We start from the raw sequence: 16,177 nt of genomic DNA on the forward strand, positions 1-16,177 counted from the left end.
TCTATGGAGATGTATATCCTCATAACAGAATCCCAGCAGGTATCCTCCCCTGTAAGATGTTTTTCTACTCTACTTGTTTCCCCAGATCTAAATTGAACGGCATGGCACTGGTATCTAAATGTTTTGGATTACATCACTGAGCACCTAACAAAATATAGATGTTGCTGGAGGAACATCAGTGTACAATTATATACTTGGGTTGAGTCGCCTTTGTTGTAGTGGAGCGTTTGTGGTTACTCACCGCAGATGTTTCTGCAGCACTTGACCTAATCTGCTTTCACTGACCCTTTGTTTCATTGACTTATAGTAAACCATATGATTGACTCTGTTTGTTATGCTGTCAGTGCTACAACTATGCACCGACAGCATAATTGTAGCACTGGTAGCATGTTGAAATATCTTAACATGTTTCAATGTTAATATTGAAACTCTGAAGACGGTTTCCACTGAGAACATGTTTCTCAGTGGAAACTTGTTCAAGTCAAGCCAGTTTGCTTAATATTCTTAGGATTGCAATGACTTGTTCATATTTTCACCCAAATTTTGCTAACTCCTCTTCACATCATGTACCTGACCTTTTGTTTGGCATTTTAACCCAGACCTAAATCTCTTTAAAACATAAAAAACATAAAAAATGCATGGCATGACACATAACTTAGCAAAGATCAAATTTCTGTTGCATCGTTTCCATTCATTATCACAAGATTTAGAAATATTTCTTTAGGAACGCGTACAAAAATGGAAACTATGATTACGTTCCACAGAATTTTTATCAAAAAACAGGAGCCACTAAGTTGATAAATGCAGTGTCTGGCAAAAATATCCATAACATTTTTGTCAGATATGTTTGTATTGATTAGGAGTCTCCTGAAGGAAACTGTTTGCTCTGGATTTTATTTAGGGGTATCGGAGTAAAGGAGACTGAATGTAAATGCACATTTTTCAGATTGTTTGTAAAAAAAAAAAATTTTGAAATGTGTGTAAATTCTTGATTAAAATACATTAAATTCATACAGGGTTGTGCAACCAAAGAAAATGTGAATAATAAGGTGTTTATAAACATCCTTTAAACAGCATAACTGTACCACTGACATCAAGTTGAAACATCTTAATATGTTTCAATGTTAAGATTGAAACACGGAAACTTGTTTTCAGTAGAAACGTATTGAAGTCAGCCAGTAAACTTAGTATTCTTAGCATTGAGCTTAAAAAACACACAATGTAGTCTAGATTCACTTTATTGCTCAAATCCAAAGGAAACAATCTAGATTTTTTCTTGAAACCACCAAATACAGTGGATCCCCAAGTGTCCACAATACATTTTATTAGTGCATAGTAAGTAATATCAAAACCTTTTCCTTAATCAAATGTATGTCTTATATAATTCAACTTTCTTAGAGGGTTAAAATACATAGAAGAATAATTTGCTTGCATAAGTGTGCAGACTACCTTAGTATTACTTTGTTGAAGCACATACTACGAGTTCATCAGCGTTCCACATTTTGTCTTGGCAATATTCTCCCACCGTAACATGCAAAATGTATGTTATTTATTAGATTGTGAGGACATCTCTTGTCCAAAGCCTGCTTCAGGTAAAAAAAAAAAAAAAGATTATTGATTTAGTTCTGGATTTTAAATAGACCATTCAGATATTTGAATTTTCTGCTGGTGAAGCCACTTTTTTGTTGATTTTTGGTATGACTGTTGTGCGATGCTGATGACACAAATCCTTCATCTTCATCTTTCTAGCAGGAAATAGTAATAAGTTGTTAGGTCAAACTTATTGGTAGTTAGAACTTTTGATAATTTCATCCACCTTGATAAAAATCCACTTCCATTTGAAGAAGTGTAACCCCAGAAAATGAAGGTGTACCTCTATGTTCCATGTTAACAGTTTACTTCCTTCCTCCCTGTTTGTTCAGACATACAGAGAACACAGCACATTCTTGTCATCTGTTGAACACCAGCACTGCTTGTTGGAAATGACTCATAGCAATCTTTCTGACCAATTTAAATCTTGTAAATTCAGCTTTGGAAAACCTCAAGGTTTTGTAACTTGGATCCGGAGTTTCTCTAATTACTGATGACTGTCTTCACTTTACCAAAATAATCATACGGTACATAAACAGTCCTCTGTAATGTTTTTGTACCCTCCTGACTGACATCTTTGCACAATGTACTGAACCAGATTTTCCGTTGTAGTTGTTTTATATTCATCCCTCTGACAGACTTGTTTGCTTTTCAGTTTAACTATACAGGATATGTGTCACGTTTAAAAAGTAAAAAGTTAGAACATTATCAATCCTAATCTCAACCTTTCAAGTCTCAAGCACTTTGGAATTTTAACAAAATTGGAAACACCGTAATACTCTGTATGTTTGACTAAACTGTAGAGACAAATTCTTGAGGATTGTAATTGTGTGTTATACTCCATCTCTGTGTGATTCTCATTCTACATTGCAGAACACAAGAGGGCCTGGTAGCACATAGTGAGGACATCTGAGAAGGTCACTGGAGTACACCTGTCCTCCGTCCAGACTCCTGGTTTGAAACACTGTCTGGTTTTGTTTAATGCTATTAGGTGTGCAATGAAATGACAACAAATTGAACTAATGGGATTTTGCTGCTTCTTTTTCAGACATGAGTTCCAGACTTCATGATAATTTAATAAATCTTAGTTGGTAGCAACACGCAATATAACTTGACACGTTGCCCACAGAGTATTTACTAAATACCTAAGAGATCCACAGCAATATCAATGTACAAAAGAGTGATATATATACAGCTCTGGAAAAAAACTAAGAGCCCACTGCACTGAACCCCATTGAAAATCTCCACCAAATATAGATTTCTGAACTCTTCCTGAGTTAAAACATTCGTGTTGTTGTTTCTAAATGAGTATGAACTTGTTTTCTTTGCCTTATTTGGGATCTGAAAGCACTGCATATTTTTTGTTACATTGTCTATTTCTCATTTTCTGCAAATAAATACTAAATATTTGCTTGGAATTTCAGAGACATGTCCGTAGTTCATAGAATAAAAGAACAAGGTTCATTTTACTCAAAAATATGCCTATCAAAAGTAAAATCGGAGAAATTGATCATTTAAAGTGTTCTCTGAGTTTTTCCCAGAGCTCTAGTTGTAGTCTTTCTGGGGTACCTCTGAGAAACTTTTTAGTACCTATTAAGATGAGTCTATTATTACTTTGTTGGTAACCAGAAAATAATTCTCAAGTACCGTTTAGGCTCGTTGTAGGTAGTTTTTAGAATGATCAGGCATTCAGAACTTGTTTTTTTGTTTGTTTTTTTAAGTAAGAAAATTCAATTAAGTACATTTTGTCTTTAGAACAATGTTTTTGCTGAACGCACGTGGGTTGATCTAAATAAAAACTCAAATCATAACTTTAACTGAAAACTATTGATGAGATCATGACAAACATAAACATTAAAGACTCAGGTTGACGTGGAAAAATCCGATTGTTCCTTCCACAATAATCACCAGCAGGCTTTTCCTATATGACTTCTAATTTTCACAGAAGACATGGGGACATGTTAAGCTGTTGCTCCAAATGAAACTGAGTTTCAGATTTTCTGTCTTCTCTTCAGGTCATTTCAGATGCATCACATGTTTACCATGTGAGTTGAAGTCACGCAGCTGCACAGTATAATTTACTCAAAGCTGGATGGCTACTAAAGTATTTAATTTTGACTGGGGTAAAAGTTTCAAATCTAACAAAGTAAGAGTGTTGTGCCATTTATTGTCTTTCTTTATCATTCTTTGAAGATAATACTTGATTTGAAGCATTACAAATGATCTGTCGCTACGTGAGAATATTATGTAGCTGCCAATTTCTAGCAACACACACTGTGAAAAACTGAAACTCATCATTTTGAGATTTGAATTAGTGTGTCTAACTACAGAGTAGCAGATGTGCAGCACTGTGGTCTGCGAGGAAGGATACCACATAGGCCTTCTAAGTTTATTTGTGGTAAACCATTCTAATTGGACTTGCCAAAGCTCTCCCAGTACTTTATCTAATTAGATTTGTCCCACGGACTGTATGGCAGCTGCTAAAGCTATTCAATGGAAAGAATCTGTTCAAATTCTTTGCTAAATCTACAGCACTTATGGTAAAGCATTATATCGCAAACATATTGGTCATGCAGTGCCACGATAATAAAATTTCCTTATATAAAGCCTTATAAAAAGAAAATGTTTACTATCTTGAACCACTTAAGTTGATTTTTCATAAAGTGGCCATAGACTTGCAAAATTTGAAACCTCAAATAGGTCAGTTAAAGTCAATTTGGAATATGTCTGGAAGGGAAGTGTTGATCAAAAGTCAAAATTATATGGCTTGTAAAAACCAAACTAAAGTTAATTTAATAACCCTATTAGGTAGGTGCAAAGGCAGGGGAGAGGCAAAGTAATGCTCCTCAGGGGACACTCCAAAGAGCATTGTATTAAACCAATAAGCAACATTTGCATTGCTGATTTTAGGTTGCTGTTGTTGTCAGCTGCATTTTCCTCAAGCAAGACCACACACAGAGGCCACACAGAGACAGTCTCCCAAAGGACACTGTAAGGAAGTGAAACAAATCATGGAGAATAGTATGGGACAATTAGCATTCTAAACAACTTCCCATTTCTCCTGATTAGTTTGTGTTTATCCAGTACTCCCCCAAAACATCATGTTTTTATTCAACCTGCCTGGATTTTACACCCTAGCTAAAGGCCGTGACAGGGTAAGCTGACTCTGAGCTTAAGCGTCTGAAAAAAATTACTTGCTGTTGTCTTTTGATGTACAATACCCGTCTTGGCGTTCAATCCGAGTCCCTGAAAGTGCGGACTTTCCTCCAATTAGTAATGTAACAGCATACCTATGCTGATCTGAGATCATAAAAAAAGCATTTCCAAGAAACCCATAAAACGTCATGTGTAAAATCATGAACTAGACTGAAGTGCCGGCAGTTGTGTCAGCACAGTGATCAACTGTCAAAGGAAAATATTGAGCACATTTGGAAAATTACACGGCTTGCTCTGTAACATAGCAACACTGGAAAAATCATGTCCCCTGATGGAGTGATAGATCTGACATCTATTAGTTTCAGCTGTGGGACAGAGCTGTTTACAATCCAGTGGCGGGATCCAGAGGCTGGGTGGTCTCCGAAACACTCTCCAGAACTTGGTTTCATCACAACTCTGTTTGAGACGTAGGAGCTGACTGGTGTGCTTACTGGAAGTAACGGCAGCAGGTTTTGGAGGAAACGATACCATGTGGACGTTGTTGAGAAAGAAACATATCAGAGCAGGATGATTGCACACCATTGAAATGTCAGAGTGGGCGTCACACGTGTTTTTAGAAATACAAACAACTCAGCCAGAGGTTGTGATGTAATGTTTGTGACTAATTCTATGATCATAGCAGGTGAGTCCTACAATCGCAGTTGCAACAAATGGCAGACAACATGAACGGTGCACACTCACAATCATGCTCCTGTTGGTAGTGAGGCAGACCATAAACTGCAACATGCATAAGAAATGATCTAAAAAAAGGGTCCAAGTGGGCAGAGAATTCTTGAGGTCTTACACAGACTATAATTAAAATAGCTCTGAAATGGCTCAGCGGTTGATTGTTTGGTTGTGTGTTTACCACCTTTGGTGTAACAGAAACACATCAGTCAGAGGATATGGTAATTATTCACATGTTGTACCTGGTGAAGGCATTACACAGTCATGATGTGTTGGCAGCACGTGGTATTTCATTGTATTGATCAACATTTACCTGCAAGTCAGAGGTTGTACACTTATTGACTACCATGTTAAAATAAATAAAACCTGCATAGCCTAGTTTCACACAAAAAACAAAAGCAAATATTGAATACATTAATTGAATGAGGAAAATTCCCAGTAAGATTACTTATGGGACAATTGCTAGTACCCCCTTATAAAGTCTCCTTTCCATCACCCTAATCTTCAGCTCCTTCCACAGTCTCTCCTTCCAGTATGAGGCAGGGCACTGGTTGGCACACTCCAAGATCCAATGCTGCTTTTAGTTACAAGAAGGAAATTGATTAACCTAAAACATAATTTAAAACTAAATCTGCCAGAGGTATCAATAACTTTGGAAGTAAATAGTACATACATATTGGGATTAAAAGTGTACAATGTTTCAAGGCAAATCGACTGATCACCTTGGGATTAAATTTGATAGTTTATTCACATACTGTGGTTTACCCCTAAGTCACAGGTGTCAAACTTCAGTCCTCCAGGGCCGCTGTCCTGCAGTTTTTAAATGTGTCACAGGAACAAAACACTGGAATTAAATGGCTTAATTACCTCCTCCTTGTGTAGATGAGTTCTCTAATGTGAAATTGTGCAACACAAAAGACAAATGTGTGTAAAAGCTTCCAATGGTGTTTGCAGATTGTGGTACTGTTTGATCAATAAGCAATATTTGCATTGTTGAATTTAGGTTGTGGTCTTTGCCTGGTGGAGGTACTGTGATGCCGTGGGTCTGTGTCTCATTGTAAGACCTGAAAAATAAGTTGGACTTTGAGTTTCTGAGAGAAAATAAAAATAGGTAATCATTGGGCCTTTTTCAAAATAATTACCCAAAACATATACCCATATCAACTCAGAAATGTTCAACCAGGAAAGAAAATCAACCCTTTTCATGGCCATCTGATTTTTCCATTAGAAATGAAAAGCAGTGTGTTGATCAGAAGAGAATATTATTCATGACTCAGGACAAGCTGGAGACTGTGCACAGAGGATTGGTCAAAGATTTCTCACTATGTGCTCCCGACTTGTTAATATGTTAGAAGAGAAGACTAAGTGCTTTCTTATTGGCAAAAGGGGGTTTGTAGAAAGGGTTTGGCAGAAAAGTGACTTAATAAAAATATAATTTTTTTGTTGTTGAAATGTGGAATGTTTTTATGTAACTGCAATTAAGCATTTATTCAATTTAAGGGTTTTAAAGACTGTAACCAAGTGTGCCAATAAGTGTGTGTAAAGCATTAAAAATACCCGGAGCAGTTCTGCTGCCTCAGCATTTATTTATTCATTTATTTTTTTAATGTTTATCTTACTGTAAGACAACAACCATTTTCATAATATGCACCTCCAAATTTGGCAAATTTCTTATTCCAGAATGTGTTCATTTTAAATTCCTGTGGGGTTTTTACCCTTTAAACCGTAAAAAAAAAAATCCCTCTGGTTGGTGAATTTACTGTGTGGATCATGGAGGAATTTATAGATGGTAAAGATGTCAGAAAAGTTGGCTTTAAATGTTTTGAGTACATGCTGCAGAGCACTACATAAGAATGCAAAAATGGATGTGATCCATTTTGTATTGATCAGTCAAAAAGTAATTTAGTCTTTAACAAAACAAGTATTTTGCAGCTTCAGGCAGAAGTTGTTCCCCGACCACAAAAATCCCCTGGGTCAGTCTGCAATCATGTCTGCATGCCTGATGACAAAATTTCACCATTATGTTTGTGTTGTGTTACTGGCATTGGGCAGCTTTAGAAATATTATTCTGTCATAATGTATCAGTATGACAAAAATATTTAAAAAGAGGCAATCTCATGTATTTTACAAGTGAACCACAGCCCCTTGTTGGCATTGTGTTTTGCCCCTTTCGAACTAACAAAACATCTAATTCCATTCCCAGTGTAATAAAAGGGTAGTTGGACAGGAATATAAACATCTCCCTAAAGTTGAACCAGATGCTGCTGAATTGGCTTGAGTGCAGGGAGAGTTGGGAGACAGAAAAACAAGGGAGGTACTGTACACAGAAAAGTGAGTCAGTACCCAGTCCTCGCCATAGAGAGAACAAAAAATTATTCCCAAGTTCCATTCCCTCAAAGTCTAATCCAGAGGGAGGGGATATCCCTGAGGAGACAGGGCAGGAAAGCTGGATTAGATTCTCAGCAGCCTCTCGCACGACGCCCTGACAGGCTTCTTGGAGAGTCGACTCAGCGACTGCACGCACAGGAGGCGACTTGTAACCACCGCACACATATGCTGGCAGCATTTGGCGAGCTGTTGACGCTTGATCTCCTTCAGGGTGTGAGATTGGGCTTGTTTGACTTAAATATACGGAGTGCTATACACAGCACATTTCATACTGTTCGAACTTTTCCATCTTCTGTCACATCACAACCACACAATCAAATGTGTAGAATGAAGTGATGAGAATGAGAATTACCTCAAGCTTATTCAGACTGGATGACTGTGTTTGTGAACATCAATTTCCCCAAAATTTGCACTTGAATTTAGCTTGGGACTTTGAGTGGACCGTTCAAACATATAAATAAGCTTTAATCAAAACCATTCCAGTGTAGCTCTGGCTCAGTGTGTAGGGTATCAGGATCTGTGTGAGTGTTTGTGTTTTTCATGCGAGTGTGTGACCTGTCATGAGCAGAAATCTTTGCTTGGAGATGGCTTCCACCTGCTTCAGCCTGCACACGTTTGGTTGGTGTGGGTTTTTAAGGAGCTGTCAGATGACCATTCAGCGGCTGATGCTTCGCCGCCACTGGTAGAGAGTCAAGCTACTTCCAGAGTTTTTAAGCAATTTACTGTTTCTATGATCTCCTTGTTCCACGACTCACCCTTCGTTTTGTACACCTCACAGGTTGGATTCCCAATGGTTCCTTGCCCATTGCTGACTCCAATTCTCCCTAAGATTCACCTACCTCTGTATCCTCTCTGTTGTCTTCTTCAACTCCACCACTTTCTGTCTTCCATTGGCTGCTCTCCAACTTACCCAGTTCAGGGAAGAAATGGATCACTCACTACCTAATCGGCACAAATTCCTCCCCTGCAAGCGACCCCTCATTGAATTTTACCATTCATTTCTTTGTACCATCAACTTCATTATTCTTGGTCATCAATTAATCTCCACTCTTTCCTCCTTTAGAACTCCCTTGAACCAGAAGTTGAGCTCTCAGTGTTTGAACATTTCTGCTCTGACTTGTAAAATAAGTTATTCTCTTTTAAGAACTGCTATTGACTGTGATCCCACAAGAAACTACCAAACGTCATGACACAGGGTTGCTGTCACACTCAAAAAGAAACAGCTCAGGTTTTCTACTGTCTCTAGCAGATTTTCTTCCCTTTACCGCTGAAGAAAGGCATTGCCTGTGTTAAGGGAAATGTTAAGTGTTTGTTTTCTGTCATACTTAGAGGTTTGCTCATCAGCCAATTATACTGCGCCAATTCACAACACACATCATCTCAAAGCACTTTTACAAAAAAGGTAATTCTAGTTCAATCATACGTACCTTCTAAATGATCCTAGTTATCAAACAAGGCATTAGGTTCAGTTCATTATTCAAATTAGTTTTAAAAGTTTTCTCTCTAAGGAAACCCAGCAGAATTATAGATCACTCTAAACCAAATATATCATTTCCATGCAACACTCTCTCACCTGATCCCTGGCTCTCAGCTTTTCTGATTATTGCGCTCCTTGACCAGTTAATCAGTGTAGAGGGATGACCATATCATGAAGGTTTACAATTCTCTGTGCTCTATGAGACGGCTTGATATGTTCTGTATTTCTGACATGTGTGATGTGTTTCTTGATCTTAACTGTTTTGTTTTTGTAGCAACCATCTAAAGAGTTTATTGAACAGCTGCATGTGTGCACTTTCTATACCCAATAGTACTAGACCTTTGGAGGCAATTGATTTCAGTGGATAAGTTTATTTAGGGGTATTCAAGAAAACGTCCTACATAATAACAGAATAGAATAGAATATAGGGATGCGCAACATATTAGTATCAGCATTGGTATAATCTGATATTATTCATGTTTTTACATATTTGTATAGGTCTGATAAAAACACTGCTCCGATATGAACAACCAATATTTATTTTTAGCTGTTTCTGGTTGGGGTCTTTCCCAAAAGTGTTGAAATATATATTGATTCATATTGATTATCGGCCATAACAGCAATATTAATATCGGATATTGATATCCCAAAGTTTTGTATTTGTGCATCCATAATATAATATAATATAATATAATATAATATAATATAATATAATATAATATAATATAATATACATGTATCAAACTTGTAAACTGTATTTGTAACAACATGTATCCTTTTCCATCCTCTGTATTATTATGCAGTACTTTGCGATGGTCTGTCAAATTAAAATCCAATAAAATACAGTGGGATTTGGGGTTTGTCGTAAGATAACAAACTGGGGAAAACACTGTATTTTCATACTTGCGGCCATTGTGTATTGTCGTAAGATAAAAACAGAAACAAGATGTTCCCATTTAAAAATAAGACACTTGCTGATAAATCACAAACTTTATGAGTCTTTTAAATGTCAGTACAAAAATACAAAAATATGTTGTTGCAGTCATCATTCAGATTTCACAGTAGATACACAGGTACATACAGAAAAAGGCATATACTTACAGAGGGATCATTAAAATGTTTCACAGTACCCATCAAGCACTGTTTAAAGCATTCTGCCATCTGCTTTGAGTTTAGAAGATTTAACTGGACCGTTCAGTGGTACGTGTTGGTATGCGCAGGTTTACCAGTGTCAACAACAGCTGAAGACACTATAATCAGATCTACTGAATTGGCTCAATCTGTTGGGCATTCCCAGACAAATAAAATTTTCTTCCAAGTCAGATGGCACTAATAGCATTTTTCTGTCAAGTCGGCCCTTCAAAAAAAGAGTCCAATCAAAATCAAAATGGCAAAACAGCATCTGGGCAAACTTGCCCCAGATGCTGTTTTGTATGGAACTCTAAAAATGCACTGACAAAATAAAGCCAAGCAATAAACAGAGTAGGTATTGTAAATGGCTGGGGTTTGTAGCAACAAGTCGACAAAAAAAAAAAGAAAAAATAGGCTGGTAATTTTAGTCAGCAGCGGGTGGCCAATAGCTTGGACCTGGAGTAACAATAACAGTGTGTGTGCTTGGAGGAGGAGGGGCGATAACTGTAATGACTGTTGAGGTTTCTTAAGGTTGAGTCTCTTCCTCTGCACACAAACTGAAGCTGAATTACATACAACAGCACTGCAGATGTGCTTTTTCTTGGTGAAATGAAGCCACACTGACTGACCATCAAGTGACATCACCTCTCTAAACATATTGGCTCTTGGGTCTTCAACCACCACTATGGAAGATGGTCTGTGTGGAATGGGGACTATAAAATGATGTAAAGAAGGTGTGAATACCAAAGTCTATGACAGCTAATGTACCTTTAACAAAAACAATTAGCTTCCCCAAGGTTAAATGAATTAATTATTGGAATAAAATCATAAATAGAGTTTTATACCTTCTCCAATAAATAGTATTGGTAATCTATTTACAATATGCACACATCTCCCAAAGAGCTCATGCCAAGACACACATTTATCTGCCTCCCACAAAACAGGGATAACACAATGTGTGTCTTCCTACAATCTTTCTGTGCACAGTGAGGAGATTGGAAGTGATTGTCAAACTCAAGAGGTCATCTTGGGAAGCTGGAGGTGTGAAATTTCGGTCGATCGACTCATATCTTGTGGAAGAAAGAAATTCTACACGGCGTTCTCCTCGCTGGCCCTGAATTTGTGAGAGCTCCGAGGTGGACCTGGAAGAAAAAACCGGATCAGAATTGAAGTGGCTGCAGCTGTCACTACATCCAAGGCAGCAGACACAGAATCCGGGTCTTACTGTTGCAGTGGCCATAGTGGCGGACTCCTATGGAGTGTCCGAGGAAGCAGGTGGCCCTGCGGAGGTGGCAGGCGCTCTGATAGGTGATGTTGTCGTTGCCACAGATCTGTTGCTCGGATGTCACGGGGCATGGCGAGGTGCGGCACATGACGCAGTGGGCGCTGTTGGTCTGGTCTGTCACACAGGTGTGGGTTCCCGGACACACAACATTGGAGCATGACTCTGGAAAGAGATAAAGGAGGAAGTTGCAGCGTCAGAATTTGAAGGACAAAGAGGTTTAAAAAGGATTCTGAACTAGATCTTAGACAGGGGTTGGTTACTGGTACTAAGACTTACATGGTTATGTTTCCAACAGTGGACATCTTATTTTATGGCTGCTAAAAGGCTGGTCAGTGCTTGACTGTTATTTAACTAAAATAATGTAGAAAACTGGCATTTATTAGACTTCTGATCACAGTTAGCAAAATGATGAAATTGGGTTTGGTTAGCCTTCTTGAACAGCAGCCACATTTAAACAACATTAAAACATAATTAGGCATCTTTGTATGGATCTCAAAATCATCTTTTTTTATGTGTACAAATTTACTTCAGGTGTATAGTTACAAGACTGCCAACATTTTCCATCGTACTGTGATTGAATTTGTTCAGTGAGATGCAAGAGAAAGTGTCATTATGACCAGAGTTTTATCCAACTCTAAGGATCATACAGCATAATGTAACAGCTGGCTGGAGGAAGGCTGCTTACACTTGATGCTACTCTTGCTTACAGAAATTACTCATTCAGATGTCCAGAAAAATCTTCTGTTGCGAAAAACTAAAGAAATCCTTAAAAGAATTAGAACAATGATTGAAAATTTTAGCCACCTAAAAAAAAGTTTTCTCACAAGACAACCTTAGAACAATTAATTGACTTGAAAGCAACCAGAATTTATTTCTACAACTCAATGCTTCCAAAGTGGGTTGAGACTCCACTTTTCCTCAACAGTCGTGGCACAAGATAAAGAGATGCAGAAAAAAGTAAATAAAATATTTTATAGTCTTTCTGTTGTATAGAAATCTGAAGAAAGACCACTGCATATGGAAATAAGTGAGTCAGGAATTAGAAGTATTTATGTGTTTCTAAATTTCTAAATTGATTTATAGATGTAAAGATTGTCAATGTCACAGCAGAACGTCAAAAGACCACACATGAAACTTAAAGAAATGTTCCAGGGGTTAATTTGCTGCTTTTGCAACAGCTTCATAGGCAAATTCGAGAAAATTTTAATGAATGTTACATTGCATTTATTTGGTTCTGATGATCAATACCTTAAATTATTTAATCAGTTATCAAAATAATTCATGCGGTTCTGCTTTCGACATAAGGAATTAGATCATGTTTACAATTTTGTTAGAAATTTTTAGTTTTCATGACGCACTGGTGACTTTTGACCTTCCTGCAAGATATTGCTTACTTTTGCACTCTCCCTGATACATGACTTCCAGGTCTGGCTGTCCCATGCAGCGAGCCATCAGCAGGGCACACTCATCCCTGTAAGACTTGCCGTCGCTGCCGCAGACGGCGTGCTTCCTGGGAATGTGAGAGCAGTCTGGAGAGCACACGCACTGAGGCCTTCCCATTTTCATCTTGCAAACCTTCCCGGGACTGCATTTGACTCCCTCGCATGAGTCTGGGAAAAATAAAACAAAAAACAAAAAAAAAAAACAGAATGTGCATCAATGTAATGTTGTTATATTAACAAGTCTGCAGACATGAGGTGGTGTTTTCATCCAAAAGAAAGTCCAAATGTGGGGCTTTCCCTGTCAGCGGGACGATTTTCACCCTGCACAATGTTTACAGTAACCACATCTCTTTATTGACTGTTGCACACAAAGGTGTCTCGTCTGGTGGAATGCAAGGCCGGCGTGTTTTCATAACAGAACTATGTGCAGGGCTGCACACAGACTGGCTCTGAGCTCCTGCAGGGAGATGGCGGGGGCTCTGAGGTAGACTGAGTTCAAATAGCTGTCAGAAAAGTTTACTGGCTGACAAATGAGGAAGCCCCCACAGGCCCTCCTAACACTCCATATAATGTTAGTGCACAGGAGGAGGTGCAACCCTATAGAACGCAGAGTCAGCATTAATCAAAGCCCACAGGACTTTTCAGACTGAGATCGGCTTGATAAGCTTCTGAGGAGTCCTGCAAAGAATCACAAACGTATTTCCTGTCGCTAGCTGGACCACTTCGGGGTCCAGGATAAATCCAAAGTTTGGTTCTTGTTCTCAGGAACCCTCAGCTGTAACTTTTTAGTTGTCTAAGATGTCGCGACACATGATTATGTTGATGTACTTGTACCGAACTGACAGGGTTTTGTTCATTCAGAACTTATGATACCAAATGCATTCCTCCTACGATTTGATTCCCAGACATGGGCTCAGAAACAGGAATTCCAGGCTGTGGGACTCTTTGTTGTTTGAAACATACTTATGTTATTGCAAAGTGGAGAGAAAATTCAAATAACAGTTTTTTTTTCTTACTCATTAATAACATGATTTTTAAAATATGCATATACAGTACAGACCAAAAGTTTGGACACACAGTTGTGTCCAAACTTTTGGTCTGTACTGTATATACTTAATTAAAAACTGTTCTAAGGTAAAATGTGCTTTTATACATTTGCAGGTGAATTCGTTATTACTGACATTTGGCACAAGCATGCTTGATCTAAAGAAAGTTAGCTGGAGCTGATGAGAGTAACGTTTGAAGTTTATGGGAACCGTTGGAGCCATCCAGGTCTGCATTTTGTTAAAGAGCCACATCGGGAACTAATTTCCAAAATTTTATAATACAAAAAGAAAAAAGAAAAGCACAAGAAGGAGAGTTTTATTGACTAAAATTCTATGTAGTTTATCTAATGCTGCCAGACTTGCAATTTTTAGTTTTATTTCATATTTCAGCACTCATTATGTATATACATAAATTTCAATGTATCTTTCAGGTTCATTACGACGCTTCACATTTTTCCCAACATAGTTCTCTGAAGTAATTAATTCAAATAATTTATGTTAAACGAAAAATTCTTTTGTTTTCTGTTTTATGAGTGGCAGATTTATCATGGATAATTTATTTACCTCTGCACGGTTTGCAGGAGACGATACCCAGGAAGCCCAGAAGGCTGACTTCATTCAGCGGCAGGCTGGTGTTGGACCACGCCGTGTCCAGGCGACCCCCATCGCAGCACTCCTCTCTGCTCACCTCTCTCATCAGCACCATGTCGCACCGGTGATCTGGACCGTGCTGCAGCCAGCACATCCCCGCTGAAAATAGTTCATAAAGAGACATGTCGTAAAAAGAAAAACCCAAACATTTAAACCGGCATCATGAATTACGTTGCACGTAAAATGTATATTCCGTATTATTAAATAACTTTCAATCTGTCAAAGTAGTAGTCTATTTTTTTTTCTTGTCTATAGTTTTTATCTAGTACAATCTAAAAAAATGACTTTGAGGTGATTTTAACATACGGGCTTCTGATAACATTGTTTTCTGTTTTTCACAGAAGCAGGTCTTTTATCCTGAAAGACAGATTAACTTTATAAAATATGTTTTCACAAGTATAAAAAAAAAAAAAACAGTCCACTCACCATCAACTGGATTTCTTCCAATCTGACACAGAGAGAGAATCACGACCAAAGCAAATATCAAACACCTCATTGTCTAAACTGTCCAAAGAAAAAACGTTTTTGTAAAAAAAAAAAAAAAAAAAAAAGGTTTCACCAAAAAGACAAATATCAGAAAGCGTCAGCAAAAAGACGTGGTGTTCTTCTGATGAACAGAGCAGATCTCTAAAACTTCACCCAGCTAGTAGTTTCCCCTGAAGTGAGTGGATGTGTTGTGGATAAGTGATGTCGTTCCCCCTCTGTATAAATATTTAGCCCAGATGGAATTATGCTGCTGGGATGGGCGATCCTCTCAGCCAGTAATAAGCCAGGGCAGGACAATTTGACTCTGACTCAATTTCCAGTCGGGAAATGATCCATGCCCTCCATCTCCAGACGGAGAGCCCTTAGGCGACCTCACAAAACATTTTGATAACACATTAGACTCATTTAGGTGGAAGAAAAAATTGGGTTTTTTGTTTTTTTTTGGAAGGAATTTCAACCTTTTGTGTGTTTCAGTGCATAATACTGAAAGGACTTTATGGTTTTATTCTTAGTTGACTTCACAGGGTTATTTTTTTTCTGTATGCCATTCTTCAATATTCTGTATTCCACATTTATTTTCATGCTGTAGCTCAATTCTTATGGTGCCTTGCTAAAGTATGATTTAATACCTAAACTTGTCTTGTGACGTTACAAGGCACTTGGAGGGAAAAATACACATGGCGTTGCTACAATTTTTTTATTTAAAATCTGAACATAGGAGATATATTTGTACTCAACTCCCTTTACTCTAATACGTTTCACTAAAATCCAGTGGCTCAAAAAGTCACCTATTTATTAC

General features: G+C 37.9%; 1 protein-coding gene across 1 annotated transcript; it reads right to left on the bottom strand.

Annotated features, from left to right (window-relative positions):
* Positions 1 to 10,311: 10,311 nt before the first annotated feature.
* Positions 10,312 to 15,593, bottom strand: fstl3 (follistatin-like 3 (secreted glycoprotein)). The gene is made up of 5 exons (XM_028028519.1): positions 15,319 to 15,593; positions 14,806 to 14,991; positions 13,148 to 13,363; positions 11,694 to 11,915; positions 10,312 to 11,610 (listed from the first exon to the last, which is right to left on the bottom strand). Exons 1-5 carry the CDS (start codon positions 15,386 to 15,388, stop codon positions 11,558 to 11,560), a joined length of 747 nt encoding a protein of 248 aa, XP_027884320.1. The 5' UTR covers positions 15,389 to 15,593; the 3' UTR covers positions 10,312 to 11,557.
* Between the last annotated feature and the right edge of the window lie 584 nt (positions 15,594 to 16,177).

This window comes from Xiphophorus couchianus, chromosome 9, assembly GCF_001444195.1.
Source record: "Xiphophorus couchianus chromosome 9, X_couchianus-1.0, whole genome shotgun sequence".
NCBI lineage: Eukaryota > Metazoa > Chordata > Actinopteri > Cyprinodontiformes > Poeciliidae > Xiphophorus > Xiphophorus couchianus.

Excerpts from the sequence above, each read along its gene's own strand:
- fstl3 (XM_028028519.1), bottom strand. The coding sequence starts at position 15,388 with ATGAGGTGTTTGATATTTGCTTTGGTCGTGATTCTCTCTCTGTGTCAG. Across the intron at positions 14,992-15,318 it reads TGGAAGAAATCCAGTTGATG|CGGGGATGTGCTGGCTGCAG; the intron begins GTGAGTGGACTG and ends AACTATTTTCAG. Across the intron at positions 11,916-13,147 it reads GTATCAGGGAGAGTGCAAAA|AGTCATGCTCCAATGTTGTG; the intron begins GTAAGCAATATC and ends ATCTCTTTCCAG.